General features: G+C 50.9%; 7 protein-coding genes across 7 annotated transcripts; 5 read left to right on the forward strand and 2 right to left on the reverse strand.

Annotated features, from left to right (window-relative positions):
• Positions 1 to 1,036: 1,036 nt before the first annotated feature.
• Positions 1,037 to 3,346, forward strand: PtrM4_003600 (SufI, putative multicopper oxidase; the record flags this gene model as incomplete). The annotated part of the gene is made up of 3 exons (XM_066102677.1): positions 1,037 to 1,791; positions 1,842 to 2,038; positions 2,085 to 3,346. 3 exons carry the CDS (start codon positions 1,037 to 1,039, stop codon positions 3,344 to 3,346), a joined length of 2,214 nt encoding a protein of 737 aa, XP_065964879.1.
• Positions 3,347 to 4,061: 715 nt separating this feature from the next.
• On the forward strand, positions 4,062 to 4,901 carry PtrM4_003610 (FabG, Dehydrogenase with different specificities (related to short-chain alcohol dehydrogenase); the record flags this gene model as incomplete). Its single annotated transcript, XM_001930403.2, has 1 exon — positions 4,062 to 4,901. The coding sequence occupies one exon, from the start codon at positions 4,062 to 4,064 to the stop codon at positions 4,899 to 4,901; it is 840 nt and encodes a 279-aa protein (XP_001930438.1).
• Positions 4,902 to 5,692: 791 nt separating this feature from the next.
• PtrM4_003620 (uncharacterized protein) lies at positions 5,693 to 5,974 on the forward strand (the record flags this gene model as incomplete). The annotated part of the gene is made up of 1 exon (XM_066102678.1): positions 5,693 to 5,974. One exon carries the CDS (start codon positions 5,693 to 5,695, stop codon positions 5,972 to 5,974), a length of 282 nt encoding a protein of 93 aa, XP_065964880.1.
• A 1,825-nt stretch (positions 5,975 to 7,799) lies between these two features.
• PtrM4_003630 (uncharacterized protein) lies at positions 7,800 to 8,894 on the reverse strand (the record flags this gene model as incomplete). The annotated part of the gene is made up of 1 exon (XM_001930405.2): positions 7,800 to 8,894. One exon carries the CDS (start codon positions 8,892 to 8,894, stop codon positions 7,800 to 7,802), a length of 1,095 nt encoding a protein of 364 aa, XP_001930440.1.
• Positions 8,895 to 9,364: 470 nt separating this feature from the next.
• Positions 9,365 to 10,483, forward strand: PtrM4_003640 (SerB, Phosphoserine phosphatase; the record flags this gene model as incomplete). The annotated part of the gene is made up of 1 exon (XM_001930406.2): positions 9,365 to 10,483. The coding sequence occupies one exon, from the start codon at positions 9,365 to 9,367 to the stop codon at positions 10,481 to 10,483; it is 1,119 nt and encodes a 372-aa protein (XP_001930441.1).
• A 1,102-nt stretch (positions 10,484 to 11,585) lies between these two features.
• PtrM4_003650 (Glycosyl transferase, related to UDP-glucuronosyltransferase) lies at positions 11,586 to 15,276 on the forward strand (the record flags this gene model as incomplete). Its single annotated transcript, XM_066102679.1, has 3 exons — positions 11,586 to 12,669; positions 12,717 to 12,825; positions 12,873 to 15,276. The coding sequence occupies 3 exons, from the start codon at positions 11,586 to 11,588 to the stop codon at positions 15,274 to 15,276; spliced, it is 3,597 nt and encodes a 1,198-aa protein (XP_065964881.1).
• A 1,073-nt stretch (positions 15,277 to 16,349) lies between these two features.
• PtrM4_003660 (Polyketide synthase module protein) lies at positions 16,350 to 23,292 on the reverse strand (the record flags this gene model as incomplete). The annotated part of the gene is made up of 3 exons (XM_066102680.1): positions 16,350 to 22,541; positions 22,594 to 22,865; positions 22,917 to 23,292. 3 exons carry the CDS (start codon positions 23,290 to 23,292, stop codon positions 16,350 to 16,352), a joined length of 6,840 nt encoding a protein of 2,279 aa, XP_065964882.1.
• Between the last annotated feature and the right edge of the window lie 614 nt (positions 23,293 to 23,906).

The raw sequence follows: 23,906 nt of genomic DNA on the forward strand, positions 1-23,906 counted from the left end.
ACGCCAGCGATCATATGGCCCTCTGGGACAGAAGATGTTTTGACGGGAAACGGGAGCCGTGGTGATCGTCACATGCTCGGGTCGCCCCTTTTGATGTCGCAACCCGTGCGCAACTAAAGGAACCTTATCTCCACACCCACGTCTGCACGCGAACTACGTCGGCCTCCAGCCTCAGCACTCTGTATGCCTTCTTGCTTTGTTACGGCAACGCCATTGACATCCCCACAGTTCAAGGGGCATACCTTTCTACGCGTACACGTCGCTTCATGACGACCTTCTCTGAATGCCGAGTGATTGCACGGCTACCACGGCATCGCTAAATTTAGCTATCATCTCAGCAATCTCAACAATTATCGACCAAGTTCCATGGCTTGATTGGTACAAGCGTTGCACTACGATAGCTGCCGGGAGAAAGCACGCCAACTGCAACGTCTGAGAGGTACCTGTTGGTGCTGCCTGTCAGGCACGTCTCCGTGCACCGCTACACGTTCACTCGCGACCGCAAAACGGCACTTGGATAATCTTCCGGTCGTGTCTCTGTGCATGGCCAGGACCCAAATCACGACCAGCGCTAGTTACCTCGTAGATCGACTACCAGTTATGGTGGCTTCCATGCCAAGTGTTTTGTTTCTACTCCTAGCAGTCTCGGCCTGCCGCCGCGTAGAGCAAGCCTCGAGGCAGTAGTAAAAGAAAATATAGCTCATCTCGGTTGTCTGTGCCACTTTCTGGCCATACCCACAACGGCAAGACCTGGATCATACCATAGCCTCGAACTTACTGTCTCGAGCGACACTAACGATGCCATGTCTCAAGTCCATGCTTTGTTTCCTTGACCATGGCTGGCCCTGGGTGAATCGATACCCACCCACCAAGACAGCTGATCGGAGCCTTGCACGGCCCCAGATGTTTCCATATAGATATCCTCTTTGACATGCAGTGAATTCGGTTGCAGCGCTTGTCATTCCTTCGTCTTGCAGTAGTTTTTGTTGTAGTGCCAGGAGGTAACGACATATAATTCTTTCTATTTGTTACCATCATGGTAGCGTACGCTCCCTACGTTGCCGCTTCGGCCTCTCTTTCATCTGTCCTCTTTGTACCAACCGCATCCGAGTCCCTCTGTCAGGTAGTCACTGCAACTGTCACTCATTACGCTACGGCCCGACCTACGACAAACGCCCATGGACATGGTGGCCCATACTACAACCCGTACAACGATGCCCCCCTGCCGTACGAATGGCCAGGAACACCATCCAAAGGCGAGATGTACCCTCCGCCTAAGCCCTCCACCCCTTACGCCTACGGTGGGCCTGCGAAGGATGCCTACCGTGAGCCATGCTGGATTTCCAAGGACATCAACAATTTGATTCCTTCAATCTCACATGTTGAGCAGTCCGGCAACTCCCAGTGGGGTATGCTCGACTGCCCTCGCCTTCCAGTCGACGGTGTTCCTGAGACTCATGCCAATAGCGCGTCTCCTACCCCAACAGGCCAAAAGTTTCCTTTTTACCCACATCCGACTATATCTGGTCACATGTCTTACTCTGGGAATGCTTCGAATACTTACTCGCGTGGACCTATTCACTCTGATGGACACATCGTATCCCAATCACCCATTGTTACCCCGGCCAGCACCCCTACAGCGGATCCCAATTGTCACTCTATGCCCGATACTGGCGTGACGAGGACATATGATCTTCATGTGGCGTACCAGACCATCGCTCCCGATGGTGTCACAAGGAACGGTCTCACTATCAATGGTCAATTTCCCGGCCCCCTTGTCGAGGCGAACTGGTACGTACTGTCTTCGATCGTTGTAGTATGAGTGCTAATTATTGTTCTAGGGGTGATTGGATCTTGTGGAGGGTCACTAACGATCTTACTGACGAGGGAACCACTCTTCACGCTCACGGACTCTTACAGATGGAAACGCCATGGTATGATGGCGTGCCAGCTGTTGGCCAATGCCCAGTCACACCCAACGGTGGCTACTATGAGATGCTGTTCCGTGCCGACCGTTATGGTACCTCTTGGTATCACAGTGAGTTCATCACTTGCTATTGTTAAAACAAGTTTAACATGGTCAGGTCATTATAGCGCCCAGTACTCCGGCGGTGCTCACGGTCCCCTCGTTATCCACGGCCCCAAGCACGAAGAATACGACATCGATGTCGGTCCAATCATCGTCGAGGATTGGTTCCATGCCGATTATTACACTCTAGTCAACGCTACCATGAACGGACGAATCTCGCCATCGAATAACAACTTGATCAACGGGCGCATGAACTACCCCTGCGACGAGACGTCACTTCCTTGCACACCCAACGCCGGCATATCCAAGTTCAAATTTGAGTCTGGAAAGAAACATCTGCTACGTCTCATCAATGCAGGTGCTGAAGGAAACCAGAAGTTCAGCATTGACGGACACATGTTGAAGGTCATTGCTCTTGACTTCATCCCGGTCGAGCCGTACATGACCAACGTAGTCACACTCGCCATTGGTCAGCGTACCGACGTTATTGTTGAGGCAATCGGCAACCCCGGTGACACATTCTGGATGCGCTCCCAGCTTGCCCAGGGTTTCCGCTGCACTCTTACCGACGGCATCTCACCGAACGCTCTTGCGGCAGTCTACTACGAAGATGCGGACACCGAAGCAATTCCAGAATCAACCTCGGACGTCACCCAGGAACAACTTGAGCAGTGCAAGAACGACCCCATCACCCTCGGCATCCCGCTTTGCCAGATCCCCGTGGAGGAACCTGAGCATGTCGAGCGCGTTGACATGCGTTTTCAGTCCAACGGCTCGCACTTTGTGTGGTTCATGAACAACAGTCCATACCGCGGCGACTACAACGCGCCCATTCTCCTCAAGGCCAAGCTTGGTGAGACCGACTTCAAGCCCGAGTGGAACGTCTATGAGTTCCCTAACGCCGAGCACGTCCGTATTGTTCTTGTGAACCATGCCATGATTGGTGGTCACCCTATGCATCTTCACGGCCACGATTTTCATGTCCTTGCTGAAGGCCATGGTGAGTGGGACGGTGTCGTTACCAACTCTGGAAACACCATCCGTCGTGACACGCACTTGATGGCAAATGCCCGTCTTGTTGACAACGTCCCGGAGCCTTCATACATGGTGATTCAGTATGTGCAGAACAACCCTGGAGTCTGGCCTCTCCACTGCCATCTCGCTTGGCACGTAAGTGGAGGCTTGTTCATGCAGATTTTGGAGAATACCGACGAGATCAAGAAGCAGGATTTTGGAGCAGAGCAGTTCGATCTTTGTGATACGTGGGATGCGTACTCAGCTGTGAACATTTTGAACCAAATTGACTCTGGGTTGTGATGATGGGCGGCATTAAGGCGCCTTTTGTACTAGGGATGCAGTCTCTTTCATACCCTTCGGTAGAACCTTCACTTGAGATGACTATTTCCCTTTCTTCCATCATTACCTTCATTTGAGACGACGTTCTTTTCATTGCTTTTACTTCTACCTGTAATTTACTTTCGTAACCGATGACATTATTCTTATGGAGCATATGACCCAGTCCCTACATGTATGTCCTTGTGCACGTGATATGAATGCAATCGAAGTGATTCATCATTGCTCAACATGAACTATCTTCTCGGTTATTGATTTCAGAAATGTTTAAATATCACAGAGCAGCGTAGAAAGCTGGACATGTAGATACATGTAGACGTGTCCACGAGATCATAGCATCACATGATCTCGTGAAAGTTTCACATGTCAATGTTGTTGCATCATGTACGCTCGGCGTCCTCTTTAGTATAAGTAACTTAGTTTAGAAATAATTCAAGTGCATCTTATACTAGTCTCTTGCTTCACTGTGCGAGGTATTCACCTAGATATAAGTTAGTGCGGGTGGCATAAATGAAGCTGTACGAGTCATGTTATATCAAGATCATCATTTTCACGACATATTCATCTCCACCATGACATCACGCAAAACGATGTTTGCACAACGACAGCGAGGCGAATCTACCTCGGAGAACGGCCTCTAAACCATCACGAGAGTTTTAGTTTGTTACCCCTCAGCAACATGAACACAGCCCCCCAATCTCTGAAGGTACTGCTCACAGGCGGTGCTCGAGGCGTCGGACGTGGCCTCTTCCGACAACTCCTTAGCTCAGGCCATAATGTCGTGATACTAGATTCAAATAAGCAAGAACTAGACCACGTCAAAGACCGGGCGCAAGAGTGGTCAAATGGAGGCAAGGAAAGGTGGCATGCAATCCACTGCGACCTCAGCAAGCGTAACGAGATGAAAGCTGCTGTAGAAGAGGTCGGGCAACGATTTGATGGGAAGCTAGATGTTTTGATCAACAATGCTTTTCCAACAGACCTGGTCATCTCAAAGGATCGAAGGATGGAAGCCGAGGGCGATGAGATGGAGCAAGAGTGGGATTTAAAGATCGCAATCGGTCTCACAGCGCCATTCATCCTTAGCCGCCTATGTGTGCCGCTGCTCGCCGCCGGACGCTCCACGCAGCGGTCCCCAGGCAGCATCATCAACATCTCCTCTACACGCGCCTACCAATCCGAGTCTGATCATGAAGCCTACTCTGCTGCCAAGGCTGGACTTCTGGGACTGACACAGTCGATGGCCGTATCACTTGGACACCGCCACAATATCAGAGTCAATGCCATCGTTCCGGGTTGGATACACGTCATGGATGAGAACAAAGCAGCAGATGAAAGCGGAGCCCTGTGGGAAGATGACTTGACACCTGCTGATGCTACATGGCATCCAGTCTGTAGGGTTGGCAGAGTGGAACATGTTACGAGGGCAGTAGAGTATCTTGTTGGCAACGAGTTTGTTACTGGGCAAGAGATTGTTGTCGATGGTGGTGTGGGAAGAAAAATGGTATATCCAGATTAAAGAAACCCACAGGGTACTCCGGTATACTTACAATGGTGTATGTACAAAACTGTACGCATAAGATCCTATCTAGATTATTTGTTTTAGAACAATATATTAGGTGAACTGTGCGACAGATGAAATTAATACAGGATACGCCATGTTCATATTGCTAGCAAAAGTAAGAAAGTAAATTACTACTATTGGGTTTAATAGACATTCACGTTCTTGAGAGTTATACATCATATCAGGAAAGGTGAAATTATGGTTGTTCATTGGATTATGTTTCCATTTCTGAGATCACGACTCTATCCAGCAGTACGAAAAGTGTTTCCGACATTGCCTAGCGTCAATCAAGTAATTAGACGACTATCTAAAAGAGCTTGCTTTATAGCCCAAGTATGCTGTCAAAGCACTATTGCTGTCCCCCATTTGTATAGCTTCTTGGAGCCTCCATATTTTCCGATCAAATCCAAGTGCCATCGTTGCATACAATCTTGACAGTGTTGTCAAGAGTGAATGGGAGTAGACTAACACACACCAAGCTCATCACAAGTCTCTAACGAGTCGGCATATGACCACGAAGCAGCTCTGCTTCGCCCGGAGTGACTGTGGCAAGACCCGAGCCCTTCGTGTCCAGCTTCTTCTTGAGGGCTTTTGCTGCACGCCGCTCCTCACCGATACGCTGACGATGCTCGGCCTGATTCTTCGCTCGGCGCTCTTGACGCTCCGCCTCATTCTTCTCCCAGCGCGCATGACGCCCCACTTCTCTAGCCTCCACAATCTCTTCTCAAACTCTCTCAAAGGATGAGATGAACGCCGTTGCCACGCGCATCCCAAACTCCAACCCACTCCTGAAGCATCTTGCCAATGACCTCTGCCACAAGCGGTTCAAGAAGGAGATTCCTGATATTGTGGACTTTGAATATTGGTTGAGCCGCAATGGAAAGGAGGGATTGAAGAAGCAGATGATTGCTATTGATCAGGAGCATAAGAAGTGGCGTGAGGCGGCCATTCTCCGGAAGGCCGATTGGCGGAAGGATACGGTGTTGGCGGAGTGGGGACCGGATCAAGGAGTAAAGGAACTCGCTTGAGTGTGTGGTATGAGATGCAGAGGTAGGCTCATTGTTGATGGCATTGTCCGGGCTGCTCGGTAGTTCATTTGTTTATTATTTTTGATTATGTATTCCAATCGAAGCATTTCGCATTTCCAAATATTCATCTATAGTCCTTAATGTTATGCTCGTCTATTTGACTGTTTGTCCTTTAATCCCTTACTCATACCTTGCCTAGTAGTGAAAGTAGATTTCTTGGCCAACTCATAGCAAGAACTGACGTTATGGTATTGGGTGGAAAGAAGACAAAACTGAGGACATGATTAACGCGATGGGAGTCGTTCGCTGAGACTGTAGCCTGTTCCTGTAGACTACGTGCACAAGGTCATGCGATTATCCCCCTCAAAAGTGTCGCAGTTCAAGATCATCGCGTAGTGCTTGCACACTGTCAAGTATCTTATAATACCCAGGTGATACGGTCTAATCACATTCGGTCTACACATACAACGGTTGTAATCGGGTTCATCTTAGATCATGTGGAATAACAAAAAGGCCGACCTTCTTGCTATTATAGCTTGAAGGTATATATTTGACAGGCTGACAGATCACAATGTCCCAACTATGAGACGAGGATGGTCCTTGGTCACTCATCGTCAAGGTAGTCCTCGAGAGGATGGTATTTGTTGATTTCAGGCCGGGTGCGAGCCATCATGAGACCCTTGATGCACTCTTCCAGAGCCTCCTTACAGTATTCACCGAAAGATGTCGTCCAACCAACCCCCTTGTCCCTCTCGTCACTACTGTACCACACATAGTCCTCGATTACTAAACGTCGAGCACAGGATCTAGGCGGGGTGCCAGCATATATAATATTGACGCTCTCTAGCCCTAATTACTAACTAGAATACTTCTTTGCCGCGAAAATGGTCTTTATAACCGCGTTCCTATGCTTTGAGTCGAAAGCTCTTTCGCCAAAGACGTATGCGTATGCGAGCTGAACGAAGACCTTCTCTGCTTCTTCGGCCCTCGTTTCGCGGTCCTCATCATCGTCTGCTATATAGAGCTGGACGGGCACGATGCCATTGTAAAGCCATCGGACGTAATTGTGGATCGTGTCGAGTTTGTTGTAGTAAAGGTCGATGACATTCGGATCCTCTCTCTGCGCGACCCATTATGGCTCCATTTGCTTTTGGAAATATGACGAACTCTTGGTGAGGATGCCCTGGTGGACGCGTATTTGGGCATTTATTGATGCATCGTTGGGGTGTATGATATTTTATGTGATGATGTTATCAGTCGGGCTTGGATAACTTTCAGCAATTGAAGAGTTGGGTATGGGGAGCAGGGTCCTTACTCCATCTTCGGCCACGTGAGGTTTTGTTCCACAAATATCGTCGGCCTAGCTGCAGGTAATCTCTATGCAATGGTGTGGGGAAGAAAGGCAGGTTACTGCTGTTGTTCGGCATGTGACACCCCTTCTGATGCTTGGCGTGGGCTGACGATCGCCGCGACGCGTCGGCGAGGGAAACATTGCTGCAAAGAACTGCTGCACGCATCATGCCACACCAACATCTATTTGCGAAGACGGTGTCTTCATCTCTTCCATGGGCTTGCGTTTTTCTCACATAACACCTTCATAAAGGTGCAGTCACCAGGACATGCCGCGATAAACAAACACGATCGCGTCGCGTATCCACACTGGTTCCACAGCTGGGCACCATGACGGTTGCTGGCGATAGGGAAGACGCGCATTGCGAAAGATGGAGTGTTGAGGAGGGCGAAATTTATATGACTCTGTGACTACAATCTGTCACCCAGACGATGCTGGATAACAGCCGCGACTCTTGCGCCGTGTTGGGGCCCATCATCTCCCTATACCAACGCTGTACAGTGTCGCTTTGGCGATATCCTGTGCCCACCCAATCCAACCTCTTCCAGCCTGCACTAGGTTCAAAAGCTTGACAAAAGTGCGGTTCCACTGGTCCTGGTCTTCCCAATCGTCGGCACACGGCTCGAAGATAGCCTGCTCGATGCTGCCAGGTGCTCCCGGGGTGGATAGCTCCCACTCGCCGTTCTCCTTTTGGCGCACATGCATCTTGGGGCCTACACACAGCGCCCGACCCAATATGCGTGAGTCGGCCACGAAGCGCGTCCCCGCATCAACGACATCTTCCACTTGACCCAATGCACCGCCTGCAAGTATGAAACGTGCGCCTGTCGTTACAATGGGCGTGTCGATGAAGTACGGACAGAGCAGGTTTACCCGTATGCCCTGGAGGCCACTGGTCACCCTCAGACTTCTGAACAGACCCAGCACGGCATGCTTCGCGGCGCAGTATTGTGGCTGGATGGCGATGGGCGCTAGAGACGCAATGGAGCCCAGAAGTAGGATATGGCGGTCGCGCGGTGAGGTTGTAGAAGGCTTCGCGTCGAGACTGCAAGGCGAAGAACCTGGGTTCTTGGGCAGCCAGAAGCAGGCGAGATGTGTAGTGTAGAGCACACCCGTGAGGTTTACGTCCATGATCTTGAAGACTGGCGGAGGCGGTTCCGCAGCGTCAAGGTCGCTGCCCATCTGGAGGTTGTCCGGGCCTGCTATGCCCGCATTTGCGACAACACAATCCAGGCCGCCATGTGGACTCAGCTTGACAGCCTCTTTGAAGAGATTGACCTGCGACTGCCAATCTGTCACGTCGCAATGCACGAAATGCGCCTTGCCACCAGTGTTGCTCTCCTTGTTGATGGCCCGACACAGCGCATCACCCTTTTGCACGTTGATATCGCCCACAATCACCACAGCGCCGTTGTTTGCCCATAGTCGTACAAAGCCTGCGCCAAAGCCGCTCGCTCCTCCGGTTATGACTATGACCTTGTCCTTGACCCAGGCAGCATCGTATGGCACCGTTACGTCGATGGGTGGCGACTGTTTGATGTTCGGTTTCTCGGGCTTGTAATCGTCCATGGCGAGGACTGAGGTGATCGAGCAGGTTCGATTCAGTTCCTGTTACGTGTTGATGGCGCTGGGATTCTCGATGCATCTTAACCGTGGCGACATTCAGCTCAGGCATGCTGCACTAGAAGACGCCGAGGCTTCCCCACCCAGGGTCGCCTTCAGGCCATCTGCAGGGTGCGGGGAAATCGTCGGGGATATGGAACCATGGTCGTTCCTCTAGTTCTGTGTTCTGGGGGTTTGGAGACAAGAAGTAACGATACCATGTCGGAAGTCATACTCGGACGCTTGCTCGGTCGTGACTGTGCTGGGGTTTTCACGGCGGGGCAGAGCAACGCAGGAATCCTGGATCCCTGTGTATTTATTCCGCCTGCACGCCCGCGGTGTAAACAATCAACATAATCACCTCGACGAGTTTTGAGAGAAATTTCCCAAAATTCATTACTATCGAATCAGCTACAGCGTCTAGTACTTTACCAATCATGGCCGCCAAACCCCCTCCCCTCGACGTTTCGTTCACCCACATCGTTGCAACGCTCTTCTACCAAGCCGATACGCCAGTTTCCTCCGCATCGCTCGAACGACTGAAGCTTGACCATGTGCCCACCGAGAGCCTCGAAGACTCCCCACTCGAACCCTCCACGCCGGGCCCCAATGCTCTCGATAACCTCTCCTGTCGCTACTTTAGCCAGGCCTGTCTCACAGACTTCTTCGTCGCTCTCACAAACATAATAGCTGGTCTCCAGCAAAGCACAATAACGGGCAAGCGACTGGAGTCAAGCGAGCTCTGCAGGGTAGTCGAGGTTACCTTCCCCCTGCCGAGCCCGTCGTCCATTTCGCCGGAGACATTACGGAGACATGAGGCTGTGTCACAATTCGAGCGAAAGTGGAACTTGGAATGCGTGTTTCAAGCGGATACCATATATCGGCGTTACAAGAGGCTTGCTGTCTTCGACATGGACAGCACCCTGATACAGCAGGAGGTCATTGACGAAATCGCGTCGCACATTGGCGCAGAGAAGGAGGTATCGGCCATTACAGCTAAAGCGATGAATGGCGAGCTAGACTTTGAAGAGAGTCTTCGCGCGCGATGTAAGCTGTTAAAGGGCGTATCGAGCAACGTCTTTGATGAGCTGAAGTCGAGAATCACGCTGAACGAGGGCGTCAAAGAGCTCATCACCGCGCTGAAGAGACTGGGTTTCAAGACGGCGGTTCTCAGTGGCGGCTTCACGCCTGTGACGGGCTGGATGGGACAACGGCTCGGCCTCGACTACGCCTTTGCGAACCATCTCGTTGTCTCCCAGGACGGCATTACGCTCACCGGCGAACTGACGGGTGAAATCGTTCACGGGGAAAAGAAACGCCAACACGTCCGAGAGATTGCAGAAAAGGAAAACATCCTCCTCGAGCAAGTCGTTTGCATTGGCGATGGCGCAAACGATCTCCCCATGATGGGCGTGGCCGGTCTTGGTGTCGCGTTCCATGCAAAGACAAAAGTGCAGATGCAGGCTCCTGCTCGTCTGAACTCGAAGAGTATGCTGGACGTACTTTACTTGTTTGGTATATCCAGGGAAGAGCAGGAGGAGTTATTGCGATCGTAGTGCTGAGCTGAAGGAGCTGTCTGGAGCATACAGTGAGCTCCAGACACTGGTATATCAAGTGTTACATGTCACGCGGGGTGATGAGGTGTAATAACCCAGATGCGATGAACATGTTTATTTTGAGTCACACTAATCGTGTTTCATTCAATCAAAATTTGTTTGGGACCTGCGATTACACGAACAACCGTCATTAAGTACAAAGGTGCAAGAAGATGGATGTGTGAACACTAGCTGCAACCAGGAGTCCAGCTCTGGGCCTTCAACTTTACCACCGGCTCCCCCTGGGTGACATGAAGTACTTGACATACTGGTGTACCAAGACCTCTGTAGTCGCCAGGCATGCCTACTGCTGTGGCGTCCCTATATATGTTTCTGTATACCAAGGTCATAGAATACTTGACATAGTAGCGTACAAAGGCCACTATGTGCCTGTTCCTTTTGTACATAGCGATGACGTTGTCCCTGCTATGGTAAGCATCTGGCGATCAGTAGCTAAAGGCCTGGCGGAGCTGCCACGGCGCACCGAACTGACTATGCGGAAAAGCTACGAAGCTAAAGCTCCACAATAGGGTCAGTGAGGGCTCTGAGCTCTATCGGCCAGACGCATTCGGGCTTTCGTTGTCAAATGCGCAATGGCAGTCAAATTGCACCATATATCCGGCTCACATAGCACAGTCGCATGGTGGCGTCATCCTAGTCAGAGAAAGCCATATGTTGGCACACGGCATTCGTGTTCGTATCCTTGCCGTGCGACCTCGGCATTCCAACGCCCTGGCACGCTGGCACTGGTGCTGGGATTGTGGAAGTCTGCCGACTGGGTTAGCTCTCCCGCTCTGGTCCGCAAATTTTGGATGTGATGTCATGCCGCCGGTTCCTGACAACAATCCAACGCTATTTGCGCATGTGCATTAACGCCATCACACTCTTTTGGACGCCGTTGCCGTTTCCGGACACTTTTCTGGCGCTTGCAGCTGAAGTCTGGTTCCTTCAAGGATAGCGCTTGCGCTCGCCCTTTCTTGTATCATTACCTCGTCACTAACACCGTCAACACCCGCGATCCAGGATCCAGACTGCGCGACACATCGGACCGTTCCACAACATCATGGCGGACCCTTCTCCTAAGCGCAAGGACGAAGGCGTCGTTTCGCCCGTCGGCATGGTGATTGAGGAGCCGGCATTCCCCAATATTCTTGGTCAAGAACCGATTTCCACGCCCACATCCATGAAAAAGACGGACATCACAGACATGGCGCCTCCAAAACACGCAGACCAGACACCGCAAAGCCCTTCTGGTTCCATGGGAAATGCCCAGGATTATTTCGCGCCACATTCGCGACCAACACAGCAGCGATGGGCGACAGAGCGACCAAAGCCCTCGGTGAGGCACACACTTTTGGGCAGAACGCAACGTCCGCGCAAAAAAAGGCCTGCACAACCAGACCGCACTGCTACCATTACCTTTGACCCAGACTCCGACTCGTCCGATTCTTCCGACGACGAAAGAATATACCCCAGCAAAAGCCTAGGACATGCCGACGACCTGACGAAGCAAGCGAGTCAAAAACCGCGCGAACGATCCGGTCCATTCTCCCGCCTCAAAATCGCGAACGAGCATTTCAATACAAAGGGCAGAGTGTCGAGGGCGGACGGTCGTTTGAAGCTCAGCATTCTGGAAGAGAATCTGAGCAGTGGGTACATTGCAAAGGCGCTGGGCACGGCATTTAGAAAGCATGGCAACAAGGACGAGGAAGCAGAGAGCTATGGCGACATTAGCGCCACCAAGATAGCCCCAGAAGACGATGAAATGGAACATGATCTTTCCAGGCGCATCAAGCTCAACATTGTGATTATCATCATCGGCTCACGCGGTGACATCCAACCTTTCATTCGGATAGGCAAGATCTTGAAGGAGGACTACGGGCATCGCGTTCGGCTGGCAACACACCCAGCGTTCAAGGATTTTGTAGAGAAGGATTCAGGGCTGGAGTTTTTCTCTGTTGGGGGCAACCCTGCTGAGCTCATGGCCTTTATGGTGAAGAACCCGGGCCTGATTCCGAATATCGACACCATCAAGGAGGGTGAGATAGGCCGCAGAAGAGCTCAGATGTACGAGATGTTCCAGGGCATGTGGCGCGCTTGCATCAATGCATCCGACGATGAGACGGACAAGATGAACGCGAAAATGAGTAAGTACCAGAGCTCTTCGTGGCAGAGCATTCGCTAACCTTTGCAGTGGGCGACAAGGCTCCATTCGTTGCGGACGCGATTATCGCCAACCCACCCAGCTTTGCACCGCAGCACATAGCCGAGAAGCTCGGCATACCGCTTCATATGATGTTCACGTATGTATTGGAACTGAGGCGTCTGAGCTGGTGCTAACATTCCGCAGCTTTCCCTATACACCCACGAGCCAGTTTCCCCACCCTCTTGCCAACATTAGAGCCAGCAACGTCGAAGCCACCTACAGCAATTTCATGTCTTATCCACTTGTGGAGATGATGATGTGGCAGGGCCTCGGTGATCTCATAAACCGCTTTCGAACTCAGGTTCTGCATCTCGAAGAAGTCAGCAGACTGTGGGCGCCAGGTCAGCTCTACAGACTGAAAGTGCCGTATACTTACATGTGGTCACCGGGTCTCATCTCCAAGCCAAAGGATTGGGGCCCAGAGATTGACATTTCTGGTTTCGTTTTCCTGGATCTCGCCTCCTCCTTCACTCCTCCGGACGAGCTGAAGAAGTTTCTGGATGATGGCGAGCCACCGGTGTACATTGGCTTCGGATCGATCGTGGTCGATGACCCTGACCAATTTACCAATCTCATCTTTGAGGCTGTGAAGATGGTTGGATGTCGCGCTCTGGTATCCAAAGGCTGGGGTGGCTTCGGTTCCAATGCGGACTGTCCCGACAACGTCTTCATGCTCGAAAACACACCGCACGACTGGTTGTTCCCTCGGTGTAGTGCTGTCATACACCACGGTGGTGCTGGAACAACCGCCATTGGTCTCAAGTGTGCGATACCGACCATGATCGTGCCTTTCTTTGGCGATCAACCGTTTTGGGGCGCGATGGTCAGCAAGGCCAAGGCAGGAGCGCACGAATGCATACCCTACAAGAAACTTACCGCCGAGCGTTTGGCAGAGGGTATCAAGCAGTGTCTCACTGATGAGGCCAAGGAGAATGTCAAGAAAATTGCCGACAGCATCGCAAAGGAAGGTGATGGTGCCCTCAATGCTGTGCGCTCATTCCACAGATCTTTGCCGCTCCAAGGAGAGGGAAGTATGCGTTGCGATTTCCTCGACAATCGCGCTGCGGCTTGGAAAATCAAGAACACGAATGTCAAACTCTCTGCGCTGGCGGCCGAGATCCTTGTCGAGAAGAAGAAGCTCAAATGGAGCGAGCTACGTCTTGTTCGGCACTATGAGTGGAACGACTTTGGCGGGCCCGGCGAGCCCATTACAGGTGTCTGGGGTAGTCTGATGTCCTCGTTCTCAGACGCAGCAGCTGGCGTTGGGGGTATGCCCGTCGAGATGGGCAAAAGCATAAGAAAGAGGGAGAAGCTGAAAGCAAAGAAACGCATCGTTCAGAAGCGAAATGAGCATAAGAAGGCGACACTTTCCAAGGCGAACAGCAACTCACCCGAGGGCGCAGTGGAAAGAGGGGAACAACAACAGGGCGGTCGACCGAAACCTACTCGCGATAACACGACGCTTTCCAGGATTTCGGAACCCGAAGAAGAGCTGGCTGATGAGCTTGGGCGCGAAGCTGCATTTGGGTTCAGGAAGACTGGGCATGCCATTGCTCGTTTTCCGATGAACTTGACTCTTGCTGTCACACAAGGATTCCACAACGCCCCACGTCTATACGGCGACGAGACGGTCCGCCGTCCCCCTCGGGTCACCGGGTTCCATTCTGGCACCCGTGCTGGCCGCGATGAGCTTGTATATGGTGTCATGGATGGGGTCACAGGTCTCGTCACTCAACCCTACAATGGCGCCAAGAACAATGGTCTTGTAGGCGCCCTCCGAGGTGTTGGTTTCGGCATCGGCGGCTTTGTCCTTAAAGACATTGCAGCCTTCATGGGTCCCTTGGCGTACACCATGAAGGGCCTTGATGCAGAATACATGAAACGCTACCAACCGACCAACTATCTCCGCCGAGCCCGCATTGCCGAAGGTCAACAGGAACTCCAAATGCTCGACTCTGAATCGCGCGTCGCAGTCGCCCAGGAAGACCAACACGGGACCAACAACAAAATGACCCAGGGGAAGCGCCAAGTGGAAGAAAACGTCACCATACGCTGGAATGCCCTCCAACAGACTATAGCACAGGAGAAAATGCAGCATAAGAACGGTATCATCGGATCTCTTACCGGTCGTGGTGATGTGAAAGAAGGCCAACGGGTGGGTCGGAAAAGCACTGAGACCACGAAACGCGACCCGAAGCGATCTTACGAACACGGCAAAGCGAGTACGTGGGCGCCAAATGAGAAACCAGGACAACAGGTTGATGCAGATGCATCGACAAAGGTTCTGGATCCGGGCAATGCAAGAAGGAGCGTGGACGGTCACGCAAGAGGTGCAACGATGAACAGGATGAGTACTGCGCCCATCACGTCAGTGGAACGTGGGGAACATGGGTATAGGGATAAGCTGCAGATTCCGACGAGGCCTTCCGCAGATGGTTCGGACAGCACGAAAGTCGGCGGGGAGCCTTTAGAATTGGGAGCTGTAGAACACAAGACTGGAAGGAGTTTGAGCATCGATGGGCGAAAGGCAGAAGCGGGTGTTGTCTAGAAGACATGGTGGCGGCGGTGGCTGTTGTAAGATGTTTCCATGATTATATCATTTCGACTTTTCATTCGAAGGATTCGCTTGGATGGATGCTATGCACCTTTTGTAATCAGAAGATACCCTATTATTCAAATACATTGTTGAAGCAAGAGTAAGTCTGTTTCGTGTGGAACTCGCATAGGAACGTTGTCATGTAATTTATGGCACGTGCACAGAACTTCGCTTTGAACACAAGACATGGCGAACATTGCATGTCCATTTTCAGCGACCACAACATGCTCTGCTATATTTCCGAGTACAATTATCTGAACAAAAAAGGCTTGAAAATTCTTTCCCCGTGCTTCGTTTCGTGATTGAAGATGAAAGGTTGTCTCACAAAGTTGCCTAATTAGGAAGTGTTGATTCCAGTAGTTTTTGCAGTTTCCCAACCCGATACACCATTTTCAAGACTTCTCCACTTCCACACCACGTTCTACTATGTATCTGATGAGCGTGCCGTGATACTGGAGGCTCAAATATTCTGTTCCACTGCTCAAATATAAAACTTTTTTCTGACCTCGACTGCCTAATTGGGAAGGTATTGAGTCAAGTGTTGATTGCTGCAGTCACAACAGTGAACTGTTCGAAAAGGTCCTCACCGCCCACTTTGCATTATGTTATGTGTCAGACTATCCACTATATATACCTTCATGCTACAACTGCCGGAAGGTCGGCCTTTTTGTAGTTCGACATTATGTAGCTGCCACTTGCATCGTGATTCTAAAGGGTCAAAGTTCTTGTTCTTATGCCGCAATACATAGGGAAGGCTCGCAGCGACGTGTTAGATGGAAAAAAGGGGTGTTTTCTACAGTCCCGTCTGTCCACCCCTTCAAGGTCGTTTTCTGCTCTAACTGTCGGCTTTCTTATGTAACCGATGGGGTTTTCACGATCACAAAGGCTCAGTGCTTCCATTCATGTACCGCAATACATATTCGCGAGTAGTACATGTTTATGACTTTGTCGTGCATGGACAAACATGGCGTGTCGGTTTGCTTCCGACGACCATGTACCCATGAACACGACCATCACCACCCTCTTCAAGTCCCCTCCCTTACTCCCTCTGCAACAAATCTACTCTTACCTGCGACCTTTACGCCCAACAACCAAATACTCACATCGCTCATAATCTCACTCGTCGCCACATCCGCACCTACGGCTTTGCTAAACCAATTCCGCATCTCAACTGCAACCAGCGAGTCTACGCCGTACCGATAGATCGCCCTTTGCGGATCAATGTCCTCTTTGGCGACGACGAGGAGACTCGAAAGTTGTGTTTGAATGGCCGAGACGACAATGTCGGTTGCTTGTGCGAGAGATGTGGCAGAAGAGAGAAGGTGTGACGTGCTATTTTGTGCAGTAGGTGAGGGTTTGATGCGCGCAGGAAGAGTGTCAAGATAGTGGTAAATGGGGCGTGTACTGCCGAGCGGCGCAACGATGTTCAACGCGCGCAGGTCTGCGGGGAGAGTGAGAGGTGTTATGATATTCGGGCCAATCGTACTGGCGTCGACGCGTTCGGCGTCACAGCAGAAGCGCAGGAGCGCATAGATGTCATTGAGACTGACTTCCTCTAGCATGCCGCGAACGCGCAGTAGGGACTGAACTTGCTCGTTTTGCGCAACATAGCCGACGCCTGTTACCATGCTTAGAGCAAGCGTATGAGCGCGTTGGCCGTTGCGCATACGATGCAAAGCTAGGTTATCTTGGTATGTGTTACCTGCTGTGTAGTTTGCTTGACCAAAGGAACCCATGATTCCCGTGGAAGAAGAGAGCATCACGAAAAAGTCCAAATTCCGCGGAAGAAGCGTGTGCAGGTTCCAGGACCCGGACACTTTTGGAGCGAGCGATTCGTGCCATTGTGCGATGGTCATTTTCGCAAAGGACGAATCGTGCATAGACATTGCGGCTTGAATGCAGCCTGCAACCGCGGGCATTGAGGAGAGAGAATTGAGCGTTGACTCGAGTTGAGATGCATTTGCAATGTCGCACACTGGAGCGTGAACGATGGCGCCTTGCGTACGAAGCTCGTTTACGAACTGCAAACGCACACAATCTGTTCCTTCGACGAGCGATCTTGATGGTAAAATCAAGTGCTTAGCACCGTTCTCAACCATCCACCGGGTGATGCTTTGGCCTATACCGCCGAATGCCCCAGCGACAAGGTAGCTCGCGTCTGCACGGAAGAGTGGCTCGGAGGCGTTTGGCGCAACTTCCATCTCAACAAGCTCTTCGCCCTTCATCTCTACCACGACTTTGCCAACTAGTTTTTCTTCCTGCAGAGCTCGGAACGCTTGCTCAATCTCGCTCTGCTTAAAAACAGTGAGTGGTTGAGGTGGGCCCACGTTGCTATCCGTAATCAGCAAGAGGACTTGCTCGAAAATGCCCGTGAACATAGTGCTTTGTGCGAGCTCTTGGAAGTTTACGCGGGTAAAGCTTATGTTCTGCGTCGATGGTGGTATCGCAATCTGCTTGGAACCATTTGCCGTAGAGACAAAGACATCCTTTTCTCCTATGTCGATGAAGCGGCCGAATGGTGCTATGCATGGCCACGATTGTTGCAAAACCCCAGGACTGCCTAGAACAACATCTACACCTCTTTCATCAGTCAAATGGCAGATTCTGTGTGCCAAGTTTCGCTCTTCAGCAATAAAGATGTGTGATTCTAGAATACCACACTGATTCTTCAGGAAGTTCGCTTCACCCACCGAATTAACGGTGACGAGGACATCTGTGCACCCATAAAGTTGAGCAATCTTGATTGCAGCTTGACCCGTTGCACTCACACCGTGGTGGATAAGAATTGAGTTGTTGTTCTTGATCCTCGCACCCTCGACGAGTGCATAGTAAGCCGTACAGTATGCCACTGGGAAAGCTGCAGCTTCATGGAAGCTCATGCTTGCTGGAATCTCGCGCAGCTGGAAACTTTTGCAGTGCACAACCTGCATAACACCAGACGTGGCTACACCAAAAACCCTATCACCAACTTTGAAGCGGGTACTTGACGACCCAACACGAACAACAACACCGGCGATTTCGCTGCCGAAAACTTCATCGTGCACTTGTCCGATAGCGACCAAGAGGTCTCGAGCATTAAGCCCTGTCGCCTTGATCTCGACGACAACATCATCGGCCGCTATGGCATTGTCGTAATCAGAGCTCTGTTCATAGTGCAAAGTGTTGAGAATGCCAGCAGCGCCAATCGTAAGCTTTGGGTTGTCCAATTCACTCCAGGGCTTCTCGACATATTGTACCGACTGCTCAGAAGGCAGAGCTTGATTGGCAAGCTCGTCGTCATCGACGACCCGAGGAGTGCACAACGAGTCGTCTATTTCGCAGTACTCGTCTTCAGGATCCGTTTGTTGGTGGATTAATGCTTTGAGGGCATTTTCGATGTTAACAGAGGCACTGTCCAACCCATTCTGCACGTTCAAATTGACACTTACGAGCCTGTAGTCTTCGGATTCAGTTGCAAGCGTACGAACCAGTCCTGACACTAGGCCCTCCGTGGGGTTCTCATTTACAGCGTGGTGCTGGAATGTGACCCAGATGAGCGATTTGGTTGTTGCGAGAAGAAATTTGACTTTTTCTAGGTCCTCCTCTTCCAGGCATTGAAGAAAGGTGCCATCCAACCCCGGGAGGAACACACAGGTCGTGTCTGCTACGTCGCTCTCCGTAGCAACATTCCAAGGTATTAGGGCCTGAGGTCCATGGTGCACTAGAAATTTCTCATATATTGCTCGTGCGAGGCTCGTCTGTAGCTCGTTCGCATCATCAAAAACCACACGGATGGTGGATGTCAACGTCGCGGGCAATTCAGAGTCCAACGCGATGCTATCAAAGTCTGCTGACTGCCATTCAATCCTATAGAGACTGCGATGCGACTTCTCGGGGCTGGGGGCGACACTGCGACCGATTGTCGAGGTTTCAAGTTCCCCAAAGAAACACGGGTCTTGGGTACCGGCAAAAGCGGCTGTGACAGTGAATAACTTGTTGCGGAAGCCACGTCCAGACACTTTGGCATGCACGTGAACCTCTTGACGATTGCAAGATGCGGTGGCCAATCCGGCCGAGAACCACGCATTGCTAAAGCCTGTGGGCACCGTCGTCGCCGAAGAATCTTTGGCGTAGATGGAATACGCCGGGAATGTCAGCTGCAATATTGTGTCTAGGGCAGCTGGGTGAATGAGATGCGTATCGCTGTAGTCGAACCTTGCTTGAGCCTCCCAGTCGCGGAGACCAATCGTGCCAGTAGCCTGACTGTGTTTGTCCCATTTTACATTGCACATTCCCCGAAAGGTTGGACCGTATGCCAGACCAGCCTGGTTGAATGCGCCATAGATCTCTCCACTGTCGATTTCGTTGCCGCATTCTTCCAGGGCTAGGTTCATGTTACACTTCTTCTCTTCCAAAATCTCCGAGCCACCAGTAGCTTCATGATAGTCGATCGAGATTGACCCAGCACAACACAGATGCCATCCTTCGTCCTCGTAGGTGTAGAGGGAGAAATGATCCCACAGGCTTCCTGGCAGCTCATCTCGCGGGTCAAGATTTGCAGGTCGCAATGTGAACTGGATTTCAGTCCCACGAGGATCCCCAGATAGCGTCATGGCTTTTGTAAACGTTACGTCCCGAAGCTTGTATCCAGTCGCCCTTGTAGCGCGTTCGCCGTAGAATTGTCGCACAGCTTCGATAGCCATCACAAGCATGCCGGCAGCAGGCATAAGACACATACCGTTAATCATATGGTCCTTAAGGTATGGTGACTGTTCCAAGAGGATTCGATTAGTCCAGCGTGCTTCGTGCTCGTTCCAGTCTGGAGTGCGCGACCCGAGAAGTTCATGGTGAACAAATTTCGTCTGACGGTACTGAATGCTGGTTCTCCCTTCCAGCCAGTATTTCTTCTTGTCTTCAAACTGATAGCCTGGAAGAGATGTGAGAAACTTTGGGCTGGGACCGCTGCTCTTGTTAACAGCAGCAATGTCTATCGATGCACCTATTGTGTAGAGTTTCCCAGCGCACTCTAGAGCCGTAATGGAGCTCGAACGATCGCGCCGCAGTACAGAAGCATAGTCCAATGTGACATCTCTGTCATGAGCCTTCAGAATTTCCCCCAGAGGCGAACGCAGTACTGAATGCGGACCGATCTCGAGGAAAAAGTAGGATGAAGCATCCTGGTGTTTGCAAATCGTATCCAAGGCCGTTGAAAATTTGACAGCTCCAGTAAGGTTTCTATTCCAATACTGGGCGGTTCTCAACTCATCCGTCTCTCCTAGACTGTCACCAGTCACGGTAGATACAAATAACGGCTGGTTTTCGGTTTGCTCCCCACAATCGATACCACGAAGAAGCTTGCTATACACGCCAGCTACCGGTTGCATGTGTTGTGAATGGTATGCGACATTGATCTTGAGAATATGGACTTCAATGCTCGCTTCTTTGAGCATATCAACCAGCCGATGGATGGCATCGTGGGAACCGGACACAGTAAAGCTCCTTGGACTGCTGTAACAAGCAATGGACACTCGATCACTTGGATACGCAGCATTCTGTTCAGTCATCAGATGTTCCCAGACATCAAGAGGCGCCTGAACAGCGATCATGGCACCTTGGAAGGATGTAATGTTTTGAGTGATTGCGACAGCTAATCCGCGGAAGTAGGCAATCATCCAGGCAGACTCTCGGGATATTGCCTTACTGGTATATGCAGCAGTAATTTCGCCAGAAGAATGACCGACGGATGCGCGGGCGCCAAGTTTCCAGGAGGTCAGCAAGTCCACAATCGCGACTTGCAGGGCTGTACAGATGGGTTGGCTGAGCTCAGGCTGATTTATGGCCGATTCTTCCTTGTTCTTGTTGTAAAGTTCATCCATCAAAGACCATTCGCTACCAAGAGCCTTAAAAAATCGGTCGGCTTGGAGCATGGAATCTCGGAAAGTTTCGTATGCCAATAGTTCACGGCCCATACCGTGCCACTGCGCACCTTGTCCGGTAAAAACAAAGCACACATCTACTCTCTGCCTCATTCGCATAGGGACAGGCCATGCAAGGTGTGGAGTCGATTCTGATGGCGCGACGCATACGGTATTCCAAGGGAAAGAGGTGCGTTTTTCGGCCAAAGTATATGCGAGATCCTCAAGACCCTGTACTCGGTTATCATCGACTATATGATCTTGCATCCAACGCTGCAGAGCTGTGACTGATCTCCGTACAGCGCGCTCATCGAATCCAGACACAACTAGCAATTTCGGGCTCGAATTGAAAGCTTCAGTGAGACGAATGTTCTCGTCTTCTGTTTCAGAAGTCGCACGGGAAGGTGTTTCGTTGGTTGATAAGGATTCTGTTTTCGGTTCGGGTCCACCAATGCTCGTGATGCTGTCATAGCGTTGTCGCTCGTGCTCGAGTCTTTCACAGTCAGTAGATCCAGGAGTGTCATCGATTATCGTCGATGCTTCTTGGTCCGCCACGCAATGTTCTTGGATACTTTGAAGTGCTCGAGTGCAGTGTCGGCTATGCAGCCCACGTTCATTCAGAAAACTGAGCGCATCATCAATAACAACATGCGCATTTGTTCCGCCATATCCAAAGGAGTTGACACTTGCGCGCCGTATACCATTCGTAGGCCATACCACCGGTTCAAGTGGGAACCTTAGGTTTGGTCCAGCTAACGTAACAGCTGGGTTGATGCGCTCAGGGTATACGTTTGGTGGAATGATACCATTCTCAAGCACGAGAAGTGTTTTGATGACACCCGCTATCCCACTAGCACCTTCTGGATGGCCCATGTTTGACTTGAGTGCCCCGACGTACATGGGCTCTTCCGGTGTTCGAGAACTAAAGACACTATTGATGGCGGCTGCCTCGCATGGGTCACCAACCGGAGTTCCAGTGCCATGCGCTTCAAAGTATCGAGTCTCATCAAGACTGAGACCCGCTCGAGCGTATGTCTCACGAATAAGACGTTCTTGTGCCGTCTGACTTGGCGATGTGATGCTAGGCGTATTGCCGTCTTGCCCGCAACCGGTAGATCGGATGACGCCACGAATGGTATCGCCATCTGTAATGGCCTGTGAAAGACGTTTCAAGACCAGTACACCGAAGCCTTCGCCACGTGCATAACCAGAAGCTCTTTCGTCGAAAGAGTAACAGACACTATCCTTGGACATCATGTTCAGACTGCTAAGTAGGGCTGTAGAGTCTGGTAGCAGACACAGATTGTTGCCACAAACAAGAGACTGTATCACGTTATTAGCTACGGTCGAAAATATTGGAGACAGAGATAACTACCATGTTCACATTACCGGTGAGTAATTCCTGGCATGCTAGATGGAGTGCAACAAGCCCGCCAGAGCACGCTGTATCGACAGTCATACTTGGTCCGCTGAAATCATAAAACCAACTCAATCGATTGGCAAGCATAGCTAGCCCACTGGACCCGACGATACGGTAGTCACCAGGCATTTGCGCATCTCTCTGCGAGATTTGACTGTATTCCTGTAGTAAACAGCCGACATGTACAGAAGTCCTTGTACCCATGGCTGACTGCATAGGAATTCCGGCTGTGAAATGTTAGTTTTAGTTGGCGATGGAACTTGTATAGAAAATCTTACCATTTTCAAGAGCATGATAGCTTGTCTCAAGTAGCAACCGTTGCTGTGGATCCATACATTCTGCCTCAGCTGGCTGGATAGAGAAGAAGGGTGCGTCGAATCGCGCTGGGTCATCTGCGAGAAAATGCCCACCGCGATTCTTGACTGTGCCAGGTCGATGGCCATGCTCTTTGTAAAAACCATCAATGTTCCATCTATTCTTCGGAATCTCGGTCATGGTAGACCGGCGCTCCATTAGTAACTTCCATAAGCTTTCGGTGTTGGTAATGTCTTGTGGGAACTTGAAACCAAATCCGACGATAGCGATGGGCTCCACGATGTCCTCGACGTCTGAAGTGGCCTTTAGCGGCGCCTGGGAAGTAGCTGGGGCTTTCATTGTAGATGACCACTTGAGCAAGATCCTTCAACGAGTTTGATAACAAGGAGCGATGTTGCCGAGTTAGGGAATCATACGTCTTTCCACATAGATCTGTCATTCACAGTAGATCAGCGGAAGAGGCGGGAGATAAGGGATTGGATACTGTCCCAAATCCGGGGTAGCAACGCAAGAGCATCGTTTATGTACCATAAGTCTGACATGCGATGGGTGGCCTAAAGGTGAAGCTACACATTCGGTTCAACTCGTAACTGAAAGCAATCTAGTCCTACATCAGGCCTCCGCAGTTATGAATCCCGGATATAGAGTCCAATTCAATCCAATCAGGCCAGACACCGTAGATGTCATTCGATCCCACGAGTTGGAGACGTCAGACGTCCTGCGAACGATCCATCAAGACTCTCTCTCCTATTTGCCATTTGCGCGGATAAAGAGAATCCTGGTGACAGCCAATATTAACCAGCATTGAATCAAAAGTATCAATGTGTAAATGCTGAAGCAAGTATGCGCATGTCGGTTGTTCGCTATATACGGTTAATCTACGTTGGGGGCGTCTTACATACAGGTACGCTAGCTTCTGTCTTGGACCAAAGACCGAGCCGGGCAGCCCACCA

This window comes from Pyrenophora tritici-repentis, chromosome 1 (assembly GCF_003171515.1).
Source record: "Pyrenophora tritici-repentis strain M4 chromosome 1, whole genome shotgun sequence".
In the NCBI taxonomy this organism is placed as follows: Eukaryota; Fungi; Ascomycota; class Dothideomycetes; order Pleosporales; family Pleosporaceae; genus Pyrenophora; species Pyrenophora tritici-repentis.